A 23,034-nucleotide genomic window follows, 5' to 3' on the forward strand; every position below is an offset into this window, starting at 1 on the left:
AATACGGATGTTTATGAGAGTGTGTTACCACCAAATAGCTGACATAATTGGGAGTATAGAAGTAATTTCTCTGAAACGAATATTCGTCTCTCGACATCTCCAAATTTCTCGCGGTCTAAAAAATTCCATTTTCAAAGTTGTAGTGATTAACACTAGAACTACCGAGCACTAAACGCAATTGGCATACATTGTCTTATATTAATGACAAAATCGCATTTATTTAGATTTCGTTTGAGTTTTGTTGAAATATGTGCTTCAGTAAAGAGGTTCACTGAAAAAATTTCTGAGAAAAACATATTTATAATCTTGATATTTCTAATAGAACAGATCAGGAACCAGTTATTTCGACCCATTCGGTAGTTCTAGTGTTACATGCAACGATCAATGTTTATGCACTGTTACAATAAGTAGAAGAGCACTTTAAGTTCTGCAAAAATTTTGTACAGATAAAATAAAACAGTCAGCCAAGAGAAAATTCAACCAAATATTGCAATTCGACTTTACTTTTTGATAGGATTAATCGATTAATTAATTATCCTAGAAGCTTCTGTAATGCTACTATGAACCGATCTAGCCTAACTATATAAAAAATGACATCGTAAAACTAGTTGGAAACTATAAAGGCAGTAACACAACGTGCTCAAACAGCAAGTTTGGAACTAACAGTAGTCATCAGACATTTCCCCGAGGAAAAAACGTCTTTCCTCGCGAAAACTAATACCGGAAAATTAATTTTCCTTTTTTTCTTCATTCGTGGTATTTTTCGACGTCGAAGCCTGCTGTTCCACGTTTATCGAGGATAGATATCGCGTGAGCTGCAAAAACTGTAGCACAGATCCGATATAAGACTTTATGTTCTCTGTTTTGATAGTGTTCACGTGGCGCATTATGTTCGTATATACGCGTCTCGCTGCCTTGTTTGATAAATGTCCCACTGTCTGCAAAGTGTGCAATAATTGGTCCTCCTCCGCAGATTTAATTACTAAAACAAATGAACATTTTATACTTTTTTCATACGCAGATTAAATTTTTCTAATATTTGAGTTAAATATTTAAATAGTGATAGTAATAGTTAAATATTTCAGTTATTATTGACGATGGGAAAATATGATTTCCGAGATCCACATTGTGGAGTATTTTTCTCAAGGTTACGTTATCGAGGTTCAAGGTCATTCATTTTTTTCAATGAGAACGACAGCTGGTGTAATCATAACGCGATATTTGAAATTGAAATTAATTCAGAGATCTTCAATAGTGTCGTTGAGGACTATTTCAATGTAAAGAATAATTCTGCAAGGTTTTACATACCGATCGACTCTTCATCTCCGGTAGCGGGAAAATATTTATCAATTAGTTTGTCGACAACGACAGCTGTGTTATCCAAACCCTTGACAGCTGCGCTACCATAATGTGTCGCTAAGATCTGATTTGCCTTGTTCCAGCTAATGTCCTTCAAATTGGAGGCTTGTTGAACAGTTTGCACTGCCAACATATATGCGTTTTCCAGTATCTGTAGTAATAAATCAAATTAACACTGATAGATAAAAAATTAAAAAGACAACGTTAAACAGTATAAATTAGACGCTACTTATATTTGTTCTATAAAAAAAATAATAAATAAAATTAATATTAACAAGTGAATTTCAAATTCAAAAAATCCATCCCATTTGCCCTGGTCTATTTTTTCTCCGATTAATAAATTGAACAAAGACGTAATTTCATATTTTTCAATAAAAATTTGTCATTATTCATTCATATTTGTTCGATAAAAAAATAATAAATTAAATTGATATTAACGAGTGAATTTCAAATTCAAAAAATCCATCCCATTTGCCCTGGTCTATCTTTTCTCCGATTAATAAATGGAACAAAGACGTAATTTCATATTTTTCAATAAAAATTTGTCATTATTCATTCATATTTGTTCGATAAAAAAATAATAAATTAAATTGATATTAACAAGTGAATTTCAAATTCAAAAAATCCATCCCATTCGCCCTGGTCTATCTTTTCTCTGATTAATGATGGAACAAAGACGAAATATAGCGAATTTTTTGCTGAAGGAATGTATTATTTACTAAAGTGTTGTTATAAATAATTTTGGTTCATGTTTTTACTCAAATAGAATATTAAAGGGGCCATGGATAATAAATGGATTAAAATTAGGAAATAATAATACGGAAAATATATCGACAAATATTTATAATGCTCGAGGATGATCTAAGAAGATTGCTATAAAAATGTTAGGGGTAAAAATGTCGTATTCCTGACCTGCTCAGGTGTCTCTTTAACCATCGGCACCTTTTCTTCGATTTTGTCAAGACCAAGGCACAACGTGTGGTCAACGAAGTGTATGGGGTTCTCGAGTTTCTTAGCGATGGGCGCCGCTATGGGAACCACGGCTTTGTTCGTCGCGGTGCTCAAAGAGGTTTCCGCGGTGGATAGAATCCAACGGATCAATTGGTTGCTATCTTTCACGCGGGAATACTGCTCGGCAGACTTGGAAAGCGCGCTTTCCACCACCGGAAGCTCCAAAATACGATAGACAATCTCCAAATGAGGCATCGTTGCGACGTCGGCTGTCATTTTGCAAAATATAATGCGGTTTGATAATCTAGAAAAAAAATTTTTCGTTAGAAATGTTTGTCACTCATTCTGAGAATCTTCGTTTTCGAGAAAATCGAGTTCAAAAATTCGTTACGTCATCGGCAAGAGAGACAACGGCGAGGAAAAGGGGATCATGCTATTTCGCATTAAAAAATGGATAGAAAGTATGGAATACAATGTTTTGATCCGAGGAGTATGGAAAAACATTTTATAATCTATAAAGAATTGTATTTTTCAGTGAAAGAATTATATATTTTATTTTACCAATTTTTGAAAACACCTCAAATTTTAGAACTCGATTTCCTGTCTCTTTCTATAACTGCTGTTGAAAATTTTTATTTATGGAAATGAGAAATTAAACGTGGTTTCGATTGACGTTATTATTGTTTATCGTTAGTATTATAGCGAACGAGAATCAAGGGAAACATCACTGTCGGTGATATCGCGAGGGTCAATGGACTTGAAGGATATAAGATACACGGATATCACTTCTACACATTTACACATACAGCACTGTAGATATTACATACACCTTACTTTCACGGCTTTCGCTAAAATTATAATCCTAGGCGAGGCGCCGCTTCGCACGAAGTGCTGACAGAGAGGAAACGATGGTTCACACGTTTGAAACTGAAAGCTGTTGCCGAGCTGTTTCGAGACAAAACAACTTTCTCGCACGCCTGTCCTTTTACAAATAAATGCAACGGCCATCAGTTTATAGTTATACCCGATTTCTCGCGGAAAGATACGCAGACGCGCGAACAAACATACTGAAATATGATGAGATATGAAGTGGACTATTTTGAAGTGTCTACAAGAAATTACATTTGTACAAATAGATATTTAAATTAAATTTTTATTTCTTTCTCGAGGGACTCAAAAAAACACTTTTTTGATTTTCTGTTATTGCTCGAATTTTTAAATATTATATATCTGATCGTTTGTTAATATATTTATTAATATAGATTTAATCTAATATTGACCATAAAAATATAATTATTAATTTTTCTGTTAGTAATATATAATGTGGTAATACGAAATATTAAAATAGTAAACGATTAATAAAACGATAAAATCTCTTGATTGTTGTATCAAATATCTGAAATTCGTACAGTTACATGTACGACTTTTGTCAGCGACTGTGTTTACGCCGAGGTGATCCCAGACCTTGAATTACCTTCGTACACTGTTTATATGATAATGTTTGTGTTTGATTGATCCCAAGATCCATGAGGAAGATCAAACTAGTCGGTTTATCAGCACCGAGATTCTACAAATATTTTTGTCGAAAGCCGTTAATTTAATTATTACTGTAAATAGTCATCACAAATGGTGATTAAAGCATTTTGCCCATCTTATGTATTAAACTGAATTTGTTGTTAGAAAGGAAAATTAAAATCTATATCGAATGAAAGTTGATTTTATACACGAACTCCAACCAAATGAACTAATTTATTTTCTTCTATATATGAGCTGTAGTAAGATAAACCAATTAATTTTATCTCATTTATAAGCTGTAGTACAATAAACTAATTTATTGTATTGCACGTATAAGCTGTAGTAATATAAATAGATTAATTTTATTTCGTGTATAAGCTGTAGTGATATAAACTAATTTATTGTATATCATGTATAAGAACTGTGGTAATATAAATTGATTAATTTTATTTCGTGTACAAGCTGTAATAATATAAACTAATTTATGTATTTCATGTATAAGCTGTAGTAAGGTGAACCAATTTATTTTATACATAATAATGAAACAAATTAATGTATTTGATGTATGAACCATAGTTAAATAAACCTAATCATTCATAAAGAAAATTGATTTCAGTAGACTGTTCACTTGGAAAGTTATAAATCTATGCGAAACTGATTTATTAGGTGGTCGATTAATTTTGCAATCTATACGTCATCATACTGTACGTCACAATTGGTACAACAAGCAAATAAAAACCCTTTCTATAGAAAACTATAATATGTTCACTGGTAGAAAATGATATTGTCCTATAGAAACTGATAAAATTCTAAATCTTTTGATCCGTTTTATATTGATGGTATTACAGAGCGATTATAAAGTTCAATGAGAAGTGATATCTCTAAATAAAATTCACTTACGTTGTTGTATTTATTCGGCCGGTTCGGTCACTTAATCGCGTAGAGTTCGCCACAAATGAAACACGAGCACAAATGAGACTCGCCGACTGCTATCCCCGTACTTATAACTTAACGTCTGTCCGCTGTGCTTGGAATTGGCCAATAAGGATTCACCGACACAGCACGGCATCCGGTGAGTTCGAACATGTGCCAACGGATCCAAAGTCCGACTAGGCTAACTACGTTATCGGCTGACTCGAGACGTCTTGCGAGACCGTGTGGGAATCTACGAACCCGCTGTCTTATCACAGCGATCCATAGATCCATACCGTAACGAGACAGATCGTACAGATTAAGCCCAGACGATTTTTACAGACTTCGCGCAAAAGTTAACTTTAAGGGGAACTCGGGAAAATCGATATTTGACGGAAGCTATCGATCTCGATAATTTTTTGTTATGTCATCGAAATATTAAATATAAATTCTATTAGCAATAAAATACGGAAATAAAGTTCCGCCAGAGGTTCGCGTGCTTTAGTATATGCACAAAGTAGAATTGATTGATCATGCTCAGACGCGTCAGACGATTCCTATGCAATAGCACGTGTATTCGCTGCATTTTCAAACTCGATTTTCTCGAAAACGAAGCGTCAAACAAAAAACTGTTATTCCTTCTTTTTTGACTTATTTTTGCATGCAGAGTCACCCCTTGCCCGGTTGTACTACGATTTCGCAAACACCCTTTATAAAAAATATATAAATAAAGGATTATATATAAATAAAAGATGTTAGACATATAGAAATGTTTGTTCTCTATGTTATGCTGACTTATTACAATAAAGCATACAAATTACAATCGTATTACGTAAATTTTAGAAATCGTTATCAGATTCTGGAGTTTGACAATCTTGTCATATCACGCAAGTTATAGCAAGCAAATCGGTCGCACTTAAGGTTCTTTTGAATGTAGAAACTAAATTTCATTGCGCCAAGATTATTAATAAATGTATTAAACCGAATACACCTGGACTATATGTACTCATTTCAAGCTCACACAGTGATTCCCATTAATATTCGGACATTCTTAAAAACACCATAACTTTTTTGATATTGGAATATACGACTTGAAATTTTTGGAGAAGAAATTGGAAAAGAGAAATTTTGGAAAACAATTGGTTTTCTACGCAATGTGACAAAAATTTTTGAAAAAACTGCAAGTTGTCGGAATTGCAGAGAAAATATGTACTGAAAGTTGTATCCTTCTACTTTTTTATGTGGGCTTATATGGAAAATTTAGAAAACACGTTTCGTAGATCTGCATCAATTAAACATATTCTGAAAATTTCAAACGTTTAAACATGGTAAAAATTGCAGATTTTCACGATTTTCGGCCTCTAACTGCAATAAATCTTGAAAGGGGCAATTCCTGAGATCGTATAACTTATAAAATATTGGGAAACAATTGTAGAAAATTGTTGCGACTATACAGGCTGATCCAAAATCTCGCAATGGGTTCAGGAAGATTCTGTGGCTTAAATTAAGACCAAGATCAAAAATAATAAAATTGCGTGGAGGGGGCGGGGTCATTTTCGAGAAAAATGAATTCGAAAAACAGTCGAGTGCACTTGCACTTTACGGTGCACATGCACGTTACATGATTTTACATTGGGAGTGTGTAACGAGAATGCATCAGCTGCACTTTATCTCATTTCAGATACATTGTCTCCCCGCAAAAATGGCAGCCGTCTGCAGCGAAATCCGTAATACTGATAAGTACACTCTCCGACAAAAAAAGTAGCACACCTGACTTATTTAATGTTTTTGAAATTTGCACACTCTCTTACTACTTTGCACTAATTTGCACGTCACTCAATCATTGTTGCATTTTTCAAAAATGTTTTACTGAGACTCAAGTTAATACAAAAACGAACGATGTGATAACCATTGTCAAGACGAATGCAACTGTACCATGATCGTGACGCGACTTTTATATAATACAATGGAATTAATACAATGGAACATATTACATTTAAAAATTAAACAAAATGGTTAACAAATGTTGTGATTACTTCAGGGCGTCGTGCAAATGAGTCTTGCCACCGAGCAACAACACTTTGCTGCTAGAGTCGTGTTTTTATCGCGAGGTTCGTGTTACCAAGCTGCTGAAAAAAAAAGAAGTGGAACGTTTCCGCACGGTCTTCCTCCAATAGCAGGCTGTGACGGCGATAAATAAAAAAATAACCGCCGATAATAGGCCCGGCGAATATCTTCTGAAATAATTGATTTATACGCAACGCAGCCTCGATAGCCCCATATAAGTTCTTGGCGCGACTGCTGCAACATCTTCCTCCGATTACATTGTTTGCAACATCTCACCGAATGAGAAAGTCTGCAGATTATACATTCAATTTTGTACTTTGCGACGTGCATTTCGAAAACACGCGAAACAACTTCGAAAGACGCGCTTCGATACGAAACAGTTGGACAGTTTGAACTCTGCGGATATTCCTTGGACTCTTCCGAATAAGGTATTAAGCGACGAGTGCGGAAACATGTTTGAAGGATAGTTGGAGAGGACGTTTGAAATGTGTTGATCTCCGCAGATATTTTTCAATTTACGCCAAAGAGTCGGAACACTGCGAGGTAAACGCCAGCCGCCCTCCTATCGACGTGTCATAGGTCACACCAACGAGATTCAGTCAGCATCCCCGGATCGCAGTCAGTGGCTGGTTCTCCTGCGAAAGCAAGGTTCTCCGACGATCCATCCAATCGATCCTTCCGCTGATCTCACCGCGCTGAACCCCGTACAACCGTCAACAACCCTGTGCAACCCTCCAAGCGCACAGGTAAACGTTCACTCTTCAACAAAAATACTACGAGCCGCAGGTAAGCGGGGTCCATTTTGAAGTCGAAATCAAATTGGGAAAAATAAATATATATTTTTACGACTGTCTTTGGGCACCAAAAAGTTTGATCGGGTTGTCCCCAAAGTTCCCACCAATGGCTGACTCTTTGGACTGATTTTGGAGTATAAAAATCGACATCTACTTACTCGGTTGCCGGCGATTGAATTAGCTGATCAGTTGCAAGAATGGTCCGCCGTTCGAGGGTTAAAAATCGAAGTCATTCCTGAATCTTCTATCGGAATAACACTGTATTAGTGAAATATCGGAGCGAGCCAGAAATAACATAGGCGTAGAACTTGCAGGAGTCTAAGGATTGAGGTGTATAGTCACAGTAGCGGGCTTAAAATAATTTTTTCAGTACGAAAAAATAATTTAATATAACAAGAGAATTGAAGCACTGTTTACGACATTTCTTAAAGTATCTGACAAATTATTTTCACACCTTCTCCATTGAAAATGGAGGCGCTAACCGCTTATCTAATACGTTTTCTGACACCTAGAACAAAAGAACTTCTCTAGGCACTTCAACGAGTTGTAACGCCGCCATTTTGGTTTGAAAAAAATTTGTTTAACTAGCCAAAGATATGTTTGAAAAGTTCATCTCAATTTTATATTAAATTATGTTTCTGTACTGGGAAAAAAATGGATTAATTTATTGCTGTTGTCAGGCCCGTTACCGTGGCCATATCGCTTAATGTGCATAATGCAAATTCAATCTAAATGTCGTGTAAAGGGAAGTAATAAAAACGTTAACGAACACATCATGTTGTTTACATATGTTCGTGATATTTAACAATATTCAACATACACATTGCGAAAGAAACTTTTGAGATAACCTAATATTTTACGAGGAATACCGATTTCATTTTTCCCGCACTTCCGGTGCCAAGTGATTGTCTTCGAACGCACTCACGATTTAGGAACACTGTCGGTGATTCGAACGAAAAAATACAGAACACTGTTGCGGATTTTTCAATCGCCGTGACCTTTCGACCAATGTATCTGGCCGCGAAGTTTGACGCAGGCGAGCCGAGGGAAAAATGATAGTGATACGGGCGTCGACTGTACACCATATTAACTATCGTGGACCGTGATATAGCCAGTCACGAAAATGTTACGCACATTTTTATCTCGGTTCGCATCTCTTCCCTTTCGCCTTTTTAGACTGCTATGAAAATTATTCCACCTTAAATGCCTCTTCGAGTGATAATACCGACAGGATGTCCCAAAAATGTACCAATGTACTTAAATAAATTTATTCTGATTTAATACTCACAAGACAGCGTAAAAATAAATTACTTTTATCTCCCTTCTGCTGAGATTACAATGTTACGTATTCATCTTGTTAATTCCCTGCTTTGACTCGATTCTTTCGATCGACGAACGTGTGTGCATGGTGTTTAGAAATTTTCGAACTGTGAACGTCAATTTTTGCAGACATTATGAGTCGTAATAGTGCTGACCAATTAGAATTTGTTCTACCGAATCGATAATTCATTCGTCAATGTCATTGTAAAGAAAGAGAGTAATAGTGTAGCGTTATCGTTTGTAATTAGTCATCAAGCGGGCATAGAACAGTTGATCTAAAAATAATGTGGCTACTATCGACACAGGTTATCAAGGGTTCGAACGATTAATCAAATTAAAATCAAATTAACTAACGCGATAATTATATGTGAAAAAATAATGGCTGAATCAAAAGGTAGTACAATTTTGAACAATGCACAAAAATCACTTTGGAATAATTCTTCTGAACAGTTCCAAGTGCTACCACTCCACTCCATGACTCCCACTACCAGTCTGCCGGTTCCCCCACTACAAGTGTACCGCCCCCCCCCCTCCAACAACTATTTCATATTTCAATATTGAAATATGAAATTGAATTTCTCCTTTATGTATTGGGTTGGCAAATGAGTTCGTTCGGTTTTTTAGAATGGAATAAATCACAAAAACCGAATGAACTTATTTGCCAACCCAATATATACACTCCTAATCTCCCCACTCCTCCTACACTCTAATAATATTAATGATATTCTATAATCCATATTACAAAACGAAAAATTTGTGAAAAAAATTAACTGTTGTTAATTAAATTATTATGATTGTGTTCCAAACGAATAAAAGATATATTGTATATATCACAGATACAGTTAGGAGCATACTGATCACACACACTTTAAATCAGAATAACTTTTTTATGACTGGACCAAACTACTTCAATTTCTCTGTAAGGCTAGAAGAATTAGTTTAGTAAGTGACGTCTAAACAATATGTGAAAAAAATGCATTTGGCCGGAATTGTGAAAAACAATAGTAAAAATTGATTTTTACAACTACTCTTGCTGGAGGGGCCAATAACGAAAATTTAAAAGATGTGTTTGGTTAACTCGTGTAAATTATATACGTTCTGAAAATTTCATTGAAATTAGTTAATTGGTTTACGAGTTATAAACGATTAAAAGTGGTAAAAATTGCAATTTTTCATGATTCTCAGCGTTTTTACCACTTTTGATCGTTTATGACTCGTAAACCAGTTTCAATAAAAATTCAGAACGTATATAGTTTATACGAGTTCAGCGAACACATCATTTAAATCTTCGTCATTATTATTCTGATTTAAAGTATGTGTGATCAGTTATGCTCCTAACTGTATATTGTATGTACACTACTGTTCAAAAGAAAGAAGCACCCGGCCATATTTAATAGAAAAGCGTAAAAAATAAAATAAGAACACAGTAAGTTTTGAAAAAGGATTCCCCTGTTTAATTGAATAGTTCTGAGAATTTACATATATGTGTTATTGCGGATTATCTAATTTAAACAATCATTGTACAATGCAATTTCTGCATAAAGATATTGTTTGTCATTATATTTTATAATTATACTGGGTGCTTCTTTCTTTTGCACAGTAGTGTACTTATATTGAACTTTTTTCAGCAAGGATTCTGCAAATGGCGCCATCAACTGTGTATCAGTTTCACCCTGATTTACCGCACGTTGAGTCGATCAGCAGAATACTAAAGCTGCCCATTGTGGAGGACGGCACACAGATTGCCGGCAATGTGTACAACAGATTAAAGGTAAGATCTTGCCATACACTTTGTTTGCACAGTTCGATCTTTCTGCAAACAGCACCGCTTTCCCTCACCTTTCACTCGCTGATCACTGCGGAGACATTTTTACATTTTCGACGCTGTCAACACACAGATAGTGGCTGCTAAAAGTAACTGTAAAGTGACTGCTATGTGTTGCCTTCTAAAAACAACAAGTATAAACTTGCTTAAATCTTGCGGGATTTTTACAATAATATACAGTTACGAGCTTAACTGATCACTAAACTGCGGATTTTATTTAAGATTTAAGGCCACCAGTGTATTATAGTTTCACCTTAACAAGATAATCAAAAGAAGAATGAAATTTTTATTTGGCTCCTGTGTCTTGCAATCAAACCAAACATATTTTGCATAAAGATCCGCAGTCTACTGATCACACACACTGCAAATCCAAATAACTTTTTTATGAATGGACCAAGCTTCTTTTAATAGTTGTGTTCTTTCTTTGAATTGTGAAAAACAATAGTAACAATATATTTTAGCAACTTTTTCAGCTGGGCCAATACCGAAAATTTAAACGATGTGTTCGGTCAACTCGTATAAATTATATACGTTCTGAAAATTTCATTGAAATTGGTTAATTGGTTTACGAATTATAAACTATCAAAAGTAGTAAAAACTGCAATTTTTCAAGATTTTCGGCCTTTTTACCACTTTTGATCTTTTCTCAATATTTATTTTTTTTTTAGATGTCATTTACTAAACTAATTATTTTAGCCTTACAGAGAAATTTAAGTCGCTTGGTCCATTCATAAAAAAGTTATTCTTATTTACAGTGTGCGTAGTCAGTTATGCTCCTAACTGTATACTTGAATTCTTGATTTCTTCAAGGAAATCGATTTCCCTCGTAGACTAAATAAAAATAATATTTTATCACTACTTGTGCACCAATGGTATTAGCTTACAGAAGCGAACTACTTATTCATTCCAATCGATACACTTTAAATTAACTCCTTGACGTATTTTGACGAGACAGACTCGTGATGAAGGTTTCTAACAAAGTCTAACAAATATGAATGTTACGCGTTTCATTTTAGATGAAATAAAATTTGATACGTTTGTAATCAATATTTAAGTATTAAAATAAATGTAGCCATAGAAGAAATATAAATTTTCTCTTCTATGACATTTTTCGGGATAAAGACGTTGGCAAGGAGTTAAAATAATAACCTCACTAATTAGTTTCCTTCTCCATGCACAACTACCATTGCAAAAACGACAATAATCTTAATATGACGCTTTCGACAATTTCTCCAAGAAAATCGGTTTCCCTCGTAGAATGAATAATTTTGGATCCAGTTGCATTAGTGTCTCGAAATATCCGTAACCTCATCCATAGCTGACGAGATAGGAAATCAAATTGAAGAAAGTTAATCGGTCAATCGCGAACTTGAACGTCTCGCGTGCGCCGATTTAGCCCTCGCCACATATTTCTCCCACATTAGCGCGCTTGGATCCGAACAAATGCTCCTGTCGGTGTCCGAAATTCCGCCGAAAATTCACTTCCGCTATTTCTAATCCAATTCAGCGTTCGAACTCTTTGATGAACTGGGGTTTCGGCACGGCCGAACGATCATTGATGGTGGCGACGACGCTGGCGACACCGGCGATCAACGTTTTCAACGGTCCAATTTCGGCGATCGACAACTTGCTATGCAAAGGCATCGACGTGGTCGAAGAGAAGGTGCCTGCGGTGAATCTTCCCCCCAGCCAAGTAAGTTTGCGAACGAGTGCATCGCGCGCTTTTGCGTGCGTTTAGTCAAACTCCTGGGAAACGAGCGACCGCTCGAACGCGCAAAACAATTATCAACTATTTCCTCAGCGCGGAAAGAACCAGATTTTGTAGAATTTAAATACATTTTCGCGGGGAGTACTTCTACCCGTTCACGCCCGCTGGATGAAATTGGTATGCTGCATAGAAACGAACGGTCGACGGTCACTCGTTTCTCAATAGCCAGACTGCTTCACGCTCGCGGCGGGGAATTTTAATTTTGCGTCTCGTTAAGATGTACAGCAGCGCGAAGGATTACATGGCCGGCAAAATCAAGCCCGTTCTAACGCGGGCCGAAAGCATGACGCAGATAGGATCCGTTGTTGCGAACGCCACGGCCGAGAGATTGAACGACGCGTTGACCAATGTGGAGAAACGTATGGATTATTATTTACCTGACGATCCTTCTAATAAAGTTGATAGTAAGTGATTTCAGTATGAAGCTAACCTCGATTCACCGAATGTCCGTTGAACTTGTTCACAAACTTATTTCAATGTGACTTCTTCATGACCTTCATTTGACCTTGTAGTATTCTAATGAACTCTAATGTTTGTTTTAAATTATCGGTTTGTAATGAATATGTTTGTTATGTTGTAGTACAAAGCGTGAACAATAGTCATGCTTTCATAAGCTAATTTATTTGAAGATTAGCTGACCGACAAGTGGACCTGTTCGTATTTACAAATGTTACAATAAACTAATTTTTCCAGCTGTTGACGCGACCACGGGCGTAAACAATACAACGCTGACTATTATTTTAAGCGACAGGTGTATCAGGAAACTTTTCAAAGTGCTGGTACATATGGGGAAGAAGTTCGAAGCTATTATAAAACTGGTAAACATCAAAAAACATCTCTCTCTCTCCACTTTAATTAATTTCTTAATAACACATTAATAACATTCATTGATTTAATCGTCGATTTGAAAAATACCGGTATTTATTTCGGTTTCGGTACTGACTCTGCCCGGGCCCCAAGCAAAATGGGACCCTGAACACAAACCAAGATCCAAATTCTACGTTTTTCTCATAAAGCTATTTAGTTGGGGTTAGAGGTCCCGAAATTCTACTTTGTCCAAGGTCCCAACTGGTTATAACGCGCTACTGTGTACCCCCACTGTATCTGTTCGATCGAAGCTCCCCTAAACGAAGGGAGAAATTGAGAAAGTCGATGTTTTGCAGATACTAACGGACCCGGAGAAGGCGTTGCAGAAGCTTTTCGACTGGGAGAGAAAGATGATGTTCCCGGGAGACCTGGTCAAAGCGGACACAGCGGCGCAGTCGTTCGTGCTGCTTGTGAACGACGCAAGAGTATACGCCAGCCATAGATCGAAGGAGATCGTCGACACAATGTTCATGTTCCCAGTGTTCATCTACGCTAAGATCCACCCGGTGATCCTTCAATCGAAACGTATCATCTTGATCGTGAAAACCCTCCTAGACCGCATCTCCGTTTATTCATCGCGTTTGGTTAACACCACGACATGGAAGATCCACGATGTTCTCCGCATTTGGATTAGCCGATTCTTGGAAATTATCGTATTCTTGACGTACATTTGTCCGAGAGGTCTGATGAACCTTCTTCACGTTCCATACGAAGTGAATCCGAACAAGGATCCCGAGATCATCAGAATAACGAAGGATCTCAAAACGAAGATGAACGAACGGCTGGTACGTGGACGTTAATCTATTCACACCATTAATGATCGCTTCGCCACCTAACCTATTGCCATAACCACTGTCCACCTTCTGCGAGCACGTAATGTCTCGATATACAGAATCTTCGTGCTATTACCAGCCAGCGATTTCCTTGACACCAGGCACGACACACCTTGGATGATACTCGTTTAATCCACGATCAAGTAGAACCTCGACTATCCGAACGGTGATGTCGGGAGTAGAATTCCCAAGCTTCAAAATGAGCCTACATAGAATATCCTCCGACTTCTCTCCGCGAAGTTACAACGGTTCAAATTCCTCAAGTTCGGATAATCGAGACTCCACTGTATCGTGCATTACACGAGTAAATGCGGTTCGAATTGCGTCGTGTTTGGTATCATTTTAATCGGAAAAGAGTCGCGGATATCTTGGTGAAGATTTCGTGAAAAACTAATTCACTACAGAACAAATTTTCTTTCCACTTTTCTTCAGCAGATAGGCTGATGTCGTTTATCAAATGCTAATTATTGGTGGTTCTTTTGCAGAAATTGTGTACGGTGAAACTAGTCGGAGAACGGTATATTCGCAAACAAATGCAAGGACCGCATCATCAACAGAATGGCATCGAGTAATGATGTCATAAGCAATGGATACTTTATGCTAACTGTTGCTTTCGTTGACGACGCCAGTGACAATTCGAAGAAACGCCGGCGATTGCGAACGTTTAATATACTTTTGTACCCTTTCTGCTCAATAAGTGAGCGATGCTTTGCATCGCTAACAAGCTATATATGTAAGAATTAGAAATAAGAACCTGTGGTGATAAGGATGCGACACGACGCAGTCCTCTCCACTTTCTATTTCATATAATTAAATTTATGAACGAACTCATTTATATTAGTTTTTGTTCGAGCTTGATGGCCGTTAACCTCTGTTAATAATTGTGGACAGTGACGAATCAGAAATCGAAATAGTATAGAGGATGTAAAGGCTTCTACAATTAAGTATGTGTTAGAAATAATTGATTTGCGCCAAGAAACTCGACAACGGGAAGTCAACAGTCGCGATACTATCGGGAGAAGTCAGCGACAGTTGTTGAGTGGTTCGTTGTATGGTACATCGCATTCCCAATTAGATATTAATAAGTAAAGACAATTACATACTGTAGATGTGATTAGTTTCTTACGTGCCTGGATATATAATAATTACACAATAAACGCAATGTGTCTGAAATGGAAATACTCCTTTGACCTCTCTCATCCGCCATTTCGATCGATTGTATGCATAATAACAAAGCGTAATGAGAGGAAAATTTACGTTCCGCGACAAGTGTCCGATTACACCCGGTGTGTGTTTATTGCTCGTAAATTAACAATGTTGACAAAACGACAATCTTTAACAATAAATTCGCGCGTCAGATAAGCAAAGTGCCGTTTACACTTGCAATGTCCATTAGTTGCAGAAAGAAGTGTCTTTATTAAAAATCAACCAACATTCAATTAAATGAGATAGTGATTAACTACTTATAGTCAGAGTTGGACAAAAATTTTATTTAAATAAACATTTCGAATAACGTGAGTGTTTTCCAAACCCACTTTATTCAAAATTTTTGCCCCTCTCTGCTTATAGTTTCGCGAATTGAGAATTTGAAAATTTTCGTTTTAAATAAACCAAAGATAAACAAATACAAATCCAATAGAGATCAGCTAATTCCAGATCAACCTTAAATGGAAACATTATTTTCATTTTGGACACAGAAGAAAATACTCATTTTCAAAATGGTAAATGCAATTCCGAACAAGATAGTCAGTACATACCAGGAATGACATTTTGTCATTGAAAAAATAAATAAAGATTAATAAATATCGTTAATAATATTGACAGTGTTCTGTACCGACCGTCACCGAGCAATAATACCGGCGAATTTTTCTAGACAGTTTTATCGACAACATTGGGCCAGGGGAGAAAGCAATGCTGCGAAAAATCTTGTTCCGCGAACCATCATGGCCGCAGGAGCTCTATCGGCGTGTCATAGGTCATGCCGATGAGATACTGTTTCATACTCCCGACATGCAGCCGGCTACCAGTTCTTTTGCGAAAGTCGATCGTATCCGACAGTCCATAAACTGGTGCATTTCGCTGCTTTCCGAGGATTTCGCCGTGTTAGAGTCACCTTCCTATACGACTACCCGTACGACTACCCACGCGTCCAAGCGTTCAATCATCTACAGGAACACTGCGGTAAGCGAGTTTGTTTTACGAAAATTAGGGTCGATGCACAAATAATTGCGGTTTTCTTGTGGAATTTTCAAACCAAGTTTAAATTTAAATTTAGTTAATTTTGAAAGAATTGGAAGATCTAATTTGGAGGAATTCTTATAACAAATTTAATTTTGAAGGGATTCTACGACTTCAATTTCTCTGTAAGGCTAGAAGAATTAGTTTAGTAAATGATAATAAATAAATACTTTACACTAAAATAATAAATACATATGTCTAATAAATATGTTTGGCCAATAACAAAAATTTAAAAGATGCGTTTCGTAAGCTCGTATAAATTATACACACGTTCTGAAAATTAATTGTGGTTTACGAATTATAAACGATCAAAAGTAGTAAAAATTGCAATCTTTCATGATTTTCGGCCTACAACTGTCATTTTTACCACTTTCGATTGTTTATAACTCGTAAACTGATTAACCAATTTTTCTTTTGATTAACCAACACATCTTTAGAAATTTTCGTTGTTGGCTCGGCTAAGAAAGTTGTAAACATCAATTTTTACTATTGTTTTTCACAATTCCGATCAAATGCATTTTTTTCAACATAATTTTTAGACGCCATTAACTAAACTAATCCTTCTAGTCTTACAGAGAAATGGAAGTCGTTTGGTTCATTCATAAAAAAGTTATTCTGATTTAAAATGTGTGTGCTCAATTAAGTATGTGCATAACTCTATATTTTGCTTTGTTTGCCAATTTCAACTAAACGTCGCGTCGTACGACTGTTAGTTCTTTCGCAACCGGATATATATGTTTTCCAAAATAAAAATGTTTCAATACATAAATGTGTCAATAAAACATGAATTCATCTCATAATGATTCTAATAAGGTGGATCAAATATAACACTGCTTTTAGAATGCTTAAATGTTGGTGCAACTATAAACTATTCGTCAATTTTTGCAACATTATGGTTCACACTGATGCTGACACATTAGAGTTTGTTATTCAAAATTGATAATGTCGTCGCAACGAAAGATAGTGATAATCACCTGACCGTAATCGTTTGAAATTAGTCATCAACCAGGAACTGTTGACGTAAAAATAATATGCTTACTATGTATTGACACAGGTTATCGCGCGCTTGAACCAAAACAAAATCAGTCTAATCGAACAATCAGTCTAAAAATCAGTCTAAAAAAAGAACTTCTTCCGCGCTGTCGCTTCACGACTCTCACTACCAGTACACCAGTTCCCCCACACTCATTGCCCCTACTGTGTTTTGCTTCGCGTGACGGCGAGGACACGGCGTCCTATGCGTTCACTTCTAGTCTCCCCACCACCTCCTACACTCCACAAGAGTGTGGTGGGAAGGACTCAAGAGTAGGGAGAGGAGTCCGTAGCTCGTGAGCCGCAAATTGTCCAGGCCTGGTCTAACTAACGACATAAACATAGAAATTATATACGTTTAATGGGGCGATGTGGATAAAAAAACACACTCTAGGATTACTGAGTACATTGGAGAATTGTTGATTACATGAACATTGAAAAAATTGTTTTAAAAAAAACAGAATGTACATATGTATCTTCTGTGGCAGCAAGTAGTATTTTATAAACAATTTATACTTCTTGCACGATTATCGTGAAATACATTATATATACTACTGAATCTAATATAGTATCTAAATGGCCAATTAGTTAATATAGTGTTGTCAACATTGCTGTATTAATAACTCTGACCATGTCTGTCTAATCGAATAATTATCTCGCGGCGCGGCGCGTTAGAAATTTCCACTTCAGTTTACGATTTACGCTTCCAATCTCTGCTCCCCCAGCCCCCAGTGTTACATCATTCTCCCATGTTTACAATTAAAATCGCGCGTTAGCGTTATCGTCGCATCTGCAGATAATTCCGTCTGCACCCACTACGCGACTTGCCCATTAAATTAGTGTGCGGATGCACTTGGAGATATTTAACACATACCTCATCCAGACATAAAATCTGTGTTCTAATTGTACAACGTGTCCCAAAGATATTGTGCTTAAAAGAAGTTATGCCCGAGGTGATTTGCGGCGATTTTTTGCTTTGCGAAAATGATCACCGCGGCTTTGTTAAGGAGTTATTAACGAAAAACCACGGACCAATCAGAGCGCGGCTATAGGAGGCGGATCCCGACTCGGCCAATGATAATTGATACGTGGTTTTTAGTTAATATCTCCTTAACGAAGCCGCGGAGAACATTTTTAGAGAGAAAGAGGTTACTTGAAATAACCTTAAGAACCCCTTTCAAGGCAGTGCAAAATTTTTAGAACACCCTGTATAATTGTGTAACTGTAACTGTTCTAATATTCAGAGTGATTATCCCAGGTGAACTTGGATAATTGGACTGTATTATTTTTTTAAATCTACCAATTAGGGGGCTTTTTTGCACGCATACGTGTTGATCTTTTCGCAGCTCGAGGACTATCTAAATGTCGGTGCAGACTGTGAGACGGAGGCACTCCGATTTGCCGCACGTCGAGTCCATTAACAGGATATTGAAGCTCCCCATCGTGGAGGATGGCACACAGATTGCTGGCAATGTGTACAGCAGGATAAAGGTAAGATCTAGATATGCTAAATGTTAGAACTAAAAGCGACTGCTATGTGTATTGCCTTCTAAAAACAACAAGATTAAACTTGTTTAAATTCTCCGCGATTTTTACAATAATGTATGCTTGAACGATAAAATTGATCCAATAATTTCCAGTGAAAACAGCTTTGTAATTTCTGTACAGCTACACGAAAATCGTTATCAAAAGATAATATAATATTTTATCACCTTGCACCAATGGTTATTAGCTTACAGAAGCGAACTACTTATTCATTCCAATCGATACACTTTAAATTAACCCCTTGCCGTATTTTGACGAGCCAGACTGGTGATGAAGGTTTCTAAGGGTGAATTTATAGTGGAGCTGCGAGCATCGATGATAGCGGCGCGGTGAAAAGAAACCAACATTCGTGACAACATTTCGACATATACTAATGAAAAAGTACATATGTATTTTCTTTGTTTTTCTTTTTTTTTCACCGCACAGCTCACCCCGCTGCCCCACTATAAATCCACCCTAACAAAGTCTAACAAATATGAACGTAACGTGTTTCATTTTAAACGAAATAAAATTTGATTCGTTTGTAATCAATATTTAAGCATTAAAATCAATGTAGCCATACAAAAAATATAAATTTTCTCTTCTTTTCTTCGAAATTTTTCGGGATAAAGACGTTCTAATCACTATAACTGTAAAAGAAAAGGTATACGGCGAGGGGTTAAAATAAGACTCTCACTAATCAGTTGCCTCCTCCACGCACAACTTCCATTTCAAGACGACAATAATCTGAATATGTCGCTTTCGACAATTTGTTCAAGAAAATCGGTTTCCCTCGTAGAATGAATAATTTTGGATCCAGTTGCATTAATGTCTCGAAATATCCGTAACCTCATCCATAGCTGACGAAATAAGGAATCAGATTGAAGAAAGTTAATCGGTCAATTGCGAACTTGGACGTCTCGCGTGCGCCGATTTAGCCCTCGCCACATATTTCTCCCACATTAGCGCGCTTGGATCCGAACAAATGCTCCTGTCGGTGTCCGAAATTCCGCGGAAAATTCACTTCCGCTATTTCTAATCCAATTCAGCGTGCGAACTCTTTGATGAACTGGGGTTTGGACACGGCTGAACGATCGTTTTTGGTGGCGACGACGCTGGCGACACCGGCGATCAACGTTTTCAACGGTCCAATTTCGGCGATCGACAACTTGCTATGCAAAGGCATCGACGTGGTCGAAGAGAAGGTGCCTGCGGTGCATTTTCCCCCCAGCCAAGTAAGTTTGCGAACGAGTGCATCGCGCGCTTTTGCGTGCGTTTAGTCAAACTCCTGGGAAACGAGCGACCGCTCGAACGCGCCAAACAATTATCAACTATTTCCTCAGCGTGGAAAGAACCAGATCTTGCAGAATTGAAATACATTTTCGCGGGGAGTACTTCGACCCGTTTACGCAGGCTGGATGAAATTGGTATGCTGCATAGAAACGAACGGTCGTTGGTCACTCGTTTCTCAAGAACCAGACTGGTTCACGCTCGGCGGTGAATTTTAATTTTGCGTCTCGTTAAGATATACAGCAGCGCGAAGTATTACATGGCCAGCAAAATCAAGCCTGTCTTAACGCGGGCCGAAAGCATGACGCAGATAGTTGCGAACGCCACGGCCGAGAGATTGAACGATGCACTTACCAATCTGGAGAAACGCATCGATCACTATCTGCCTGCCGATCCCGTCGACGAAGTAGATTGTAAGTGGTTGCAGTGAGAAATTATAAAATTTTCCGATGATCGATAAAGTCCTAGAACAGTTTTAACTTGGTTCACTGAGTGACTTGGAAAGAACATGATACGACTTAGAACATTGTTAATCATGTAAAATGAAAAAGGCTGATTAACCAATTAACTTTTCAGATCCTGACACAACGAAGAACGTAAGCAAAACTAAGTTGACGGTTATACACGGTGTCAGGTGCTCGAGAAAACTGCAAAGGGGACTGACACGTCAGACGATAGCAGAGACACGTGCCCTGATGCTTCTTGGAAAAAAATTTGCAGATATAATAAAACTGGTTGGTTGCTTCTATAGCAACGATACAAAAACAAATCCAACTACAATTTCACTCATCCTTAACTGATTAATATTTTAATGGCAATCGATTGATGAAAAAAAATTGATCGACAAAAATCCCGATTGATTTCACCAACTATTTCTTTAAATGTCTCTACTGTGTTCAATCTATTCATTTTTGTTATAAATGCATTAAGTTCAGAGTCCATTGATGAGTTTATATAAATCAATCAATTTTTAAGCGAATCTGTGGTTCTACTAAATTTTGTTTTTATCTTTTAACCATCAAATACTGATAGAATTGTGTTCTAAGGCAGATGGGAAAGTCGTTGATGAGACGTGTTGCAGGTGTTGACGGACCCGAAGCTAGCGATGCAACAGGCGTCCAGCATGTGGAAAGCTCTGAGCCTGCCAGAGCCAGAGAACCAGGTTCGACCGAGTACAGTGGAGGAATCGTTGGTTCTGCTTCTGCGCGAAATTTCCCGCTGGTTCGTGCACAGCGTGAACGACTTGACAGCATTCGTCAAGGCTAATTGGAAACCCAACGACGATATGATCGAGATTTTCCGTTTGTGGGTGGAGACGATCATTTCCCTGAGATACTACATGCTCTATAGTCTCATCAAGCTCTTCCTCAGCGAGACCGGCGACGATCTGAAAGATCCTCCGCCCAAAAATCCCATAGAGTGGCTCAACGCGGCGATACAAAAGTTACTGGTACGTCAACGCTAATTAGATAGTGAAATTCGAAAAGGACTAAATACGTTCAAGAGCTAAAAACATCTACATTAAAGAAATTCCATGATGAGCCCTTTTCGAATTGCACTATTCAGTTACAGTAATGTCTCGATACATGTACGCGAAACGTGCACGATATTTGCACATGCTAAGTCAATGACAAAGAATTTCTGTTTTGATTTAGACTTTCGAAACGTTTATTGGCACACACTCGGTACACTTTTCTGATTAAAACGGTACCAAACACGACACAATTTGGTTGACGTTTACTCTTTTAATCCACGAAACAGTTGAATCTCGATTATCCGAACTGAGCCACATCTTAATCAGAAATCCGTCCCGAATGTGTTGGTATAGGTTTCATAAAAATATGATTGAATATACAAATGTTTTGTCAGTGAATTAGTATTGTTTCACTGATATATATCTAATCTGCTATCGTGTTATTACTCTTCCACAAACATCATTTTTTACACCCTTTATTAGCCAATTGTTAATTGTTGACGATTCCTCCGCAGACGAGACTCGCGATGATCATAGCTGGCAAACCGGATGATTTCAAAGCGGTGCTTGACCTGGGTTCACAGCAGAACCATTACAACCACGCACCACAGCCAACGAGTCATCACGAGTAAGTCAGTCACGGTCAATGGGCGCTTGACGCAAGTTTTTGAAAGTGACGATTGGAAAAAAACGCCGGCAAACTACGACTGTCTAATGCTTTTGTACCCAGTTTGCTCAATTAGCAAGCGATACTCTGCTGTCCTCTAGTTCTTGCGGAGCAGTTGTCGCTAACTTTGCATACTACTACAATTAAGAATAAAAAAGTGTCAAGATAATGAAGATCAGAAATCAAGGTAATATGAATGAATGTGGATGAAAATGTACGACCTTGGTCCTAGACTGTAGGTCCTTGGAATCTTCGACGAGGTCTTCAATCTTGGTCCAATGTCGAAGAAACGGAAACTAATAAATAGGTATAATAGGTAAAAACATTAACTAATTTCCCCCGACACTGTTTTTGGGAGTAAATACGTAAATAAGACACTTCGCTACGTTTGTAAGACACTAAACACGCGCGTCCGACCACCGCGAGAACTCAACTGTCAATGCCGGCAGGGGATACTGTGCTCCTCTCCCCCCCCCCCCAACCCTTCTACATGGCAGCGCGGCAAACTTCGCGATCGTCACCTTTTTTTCTTTCGTTGCCGATTTCGTGCCCCTGAGGCAAACCTCGGATACGACCATAAAGTTTTTTTGTGGGGCAC

The 23,034-nt window shown here is 37.5% G+C and overlaps 2 protein-coding genes across 3 annotated transcripts; one reads left to right on the forward strand and one right to left on the reverse strand.

Moving 5' to 3' along the window:
• Positions 1 to 612: 612 nt before the first annotated feature.
• Positions 613 to 22,865, reverse strand: LOC143217797 (lipid storage droplets surface-binding protein 2-like). 2 transcript variants are annotated; one of them, XM_076442426.1, is made up of 4 exons: positions 22,658 to 22,865; positions 2,272 to 2,614; positions 1,309 to 1,510; positions 613 to 982 (listed from the first exon to the last, which is right to left on the reverse strand). In XM_076442426.1, the coding sequence occupies exons 2-4, from the start codon at positions 2,584 to 2,586 to the stop codon at positions 729 to 731; spliced, it is 771 nt and encodes a 256-aa protein (XP_076298541.1). In that variant the 5' UTR covers positions 2,587 to 2,614; positions 22,658 to 22,865; the 3' UTR covers positions 613 to 728. The 2 variants fall into 2 exon arrangements, with proteins under 2 accessions (XP_076298541.1, XP_076298540.1); XM_076442425.1 differs by lacking the exon at positions 22,658 to 22,865 and adding an exon at positions 4,726 to 5,324.
• On the forward strand, positions 7,023 to 22,759 carry LOC143217845 (uncharacterized). Its single transcript, XM_076442490.1, has 14 exons — positions 7,023 to 7,232; positions 7,308 to 7,550; positions 10,547 to 10,689; positions 12,251 to 12,436; positions 12,729 to 12,915; positions 13,205 to 13,329; positions 13,675 to 14,163; positions 14,697 to 14,779; positions 18,843 to 18,972; positions 20,055 to 20,240; positions 20,531 to 20,708; positions 20,872 to 21,029; positions 21,377 to 21,745; positions 22,285 to 22,759. The coding sequence occupies exons 3-14, from the start codon at positions 10,561 to 10,563 to the stop codon at positions 22,399 to 22,401; spliced, it is 2,337 nt and encodes a 778-aa protein (XP_076298605.1). The 5' UTR covers positions 7,023 to 7,232; positions 7,308 to 7,550; positions 10,547 to 10,560; the 3' UTR covers positions 22,402 to 22,759.
• Positions 22,866 to 23,034: the final 169 nt, after the last annotated feature.

The sequence above is a fragment of the Lasioglossum baleicum genome, chromosome 18 (assembly GCF_051020765.1).
Source record: "Lasioglossum baleicum chromosome 18, iyLasBale1, whole genome shotgun sequence".
Lineage (NCBI taxonomy): Eukaryota > Metazoa > Arthropoda > Insecta > Hymenoptera > Halictidae > Lasioglossum > Lasioglossum baleicum.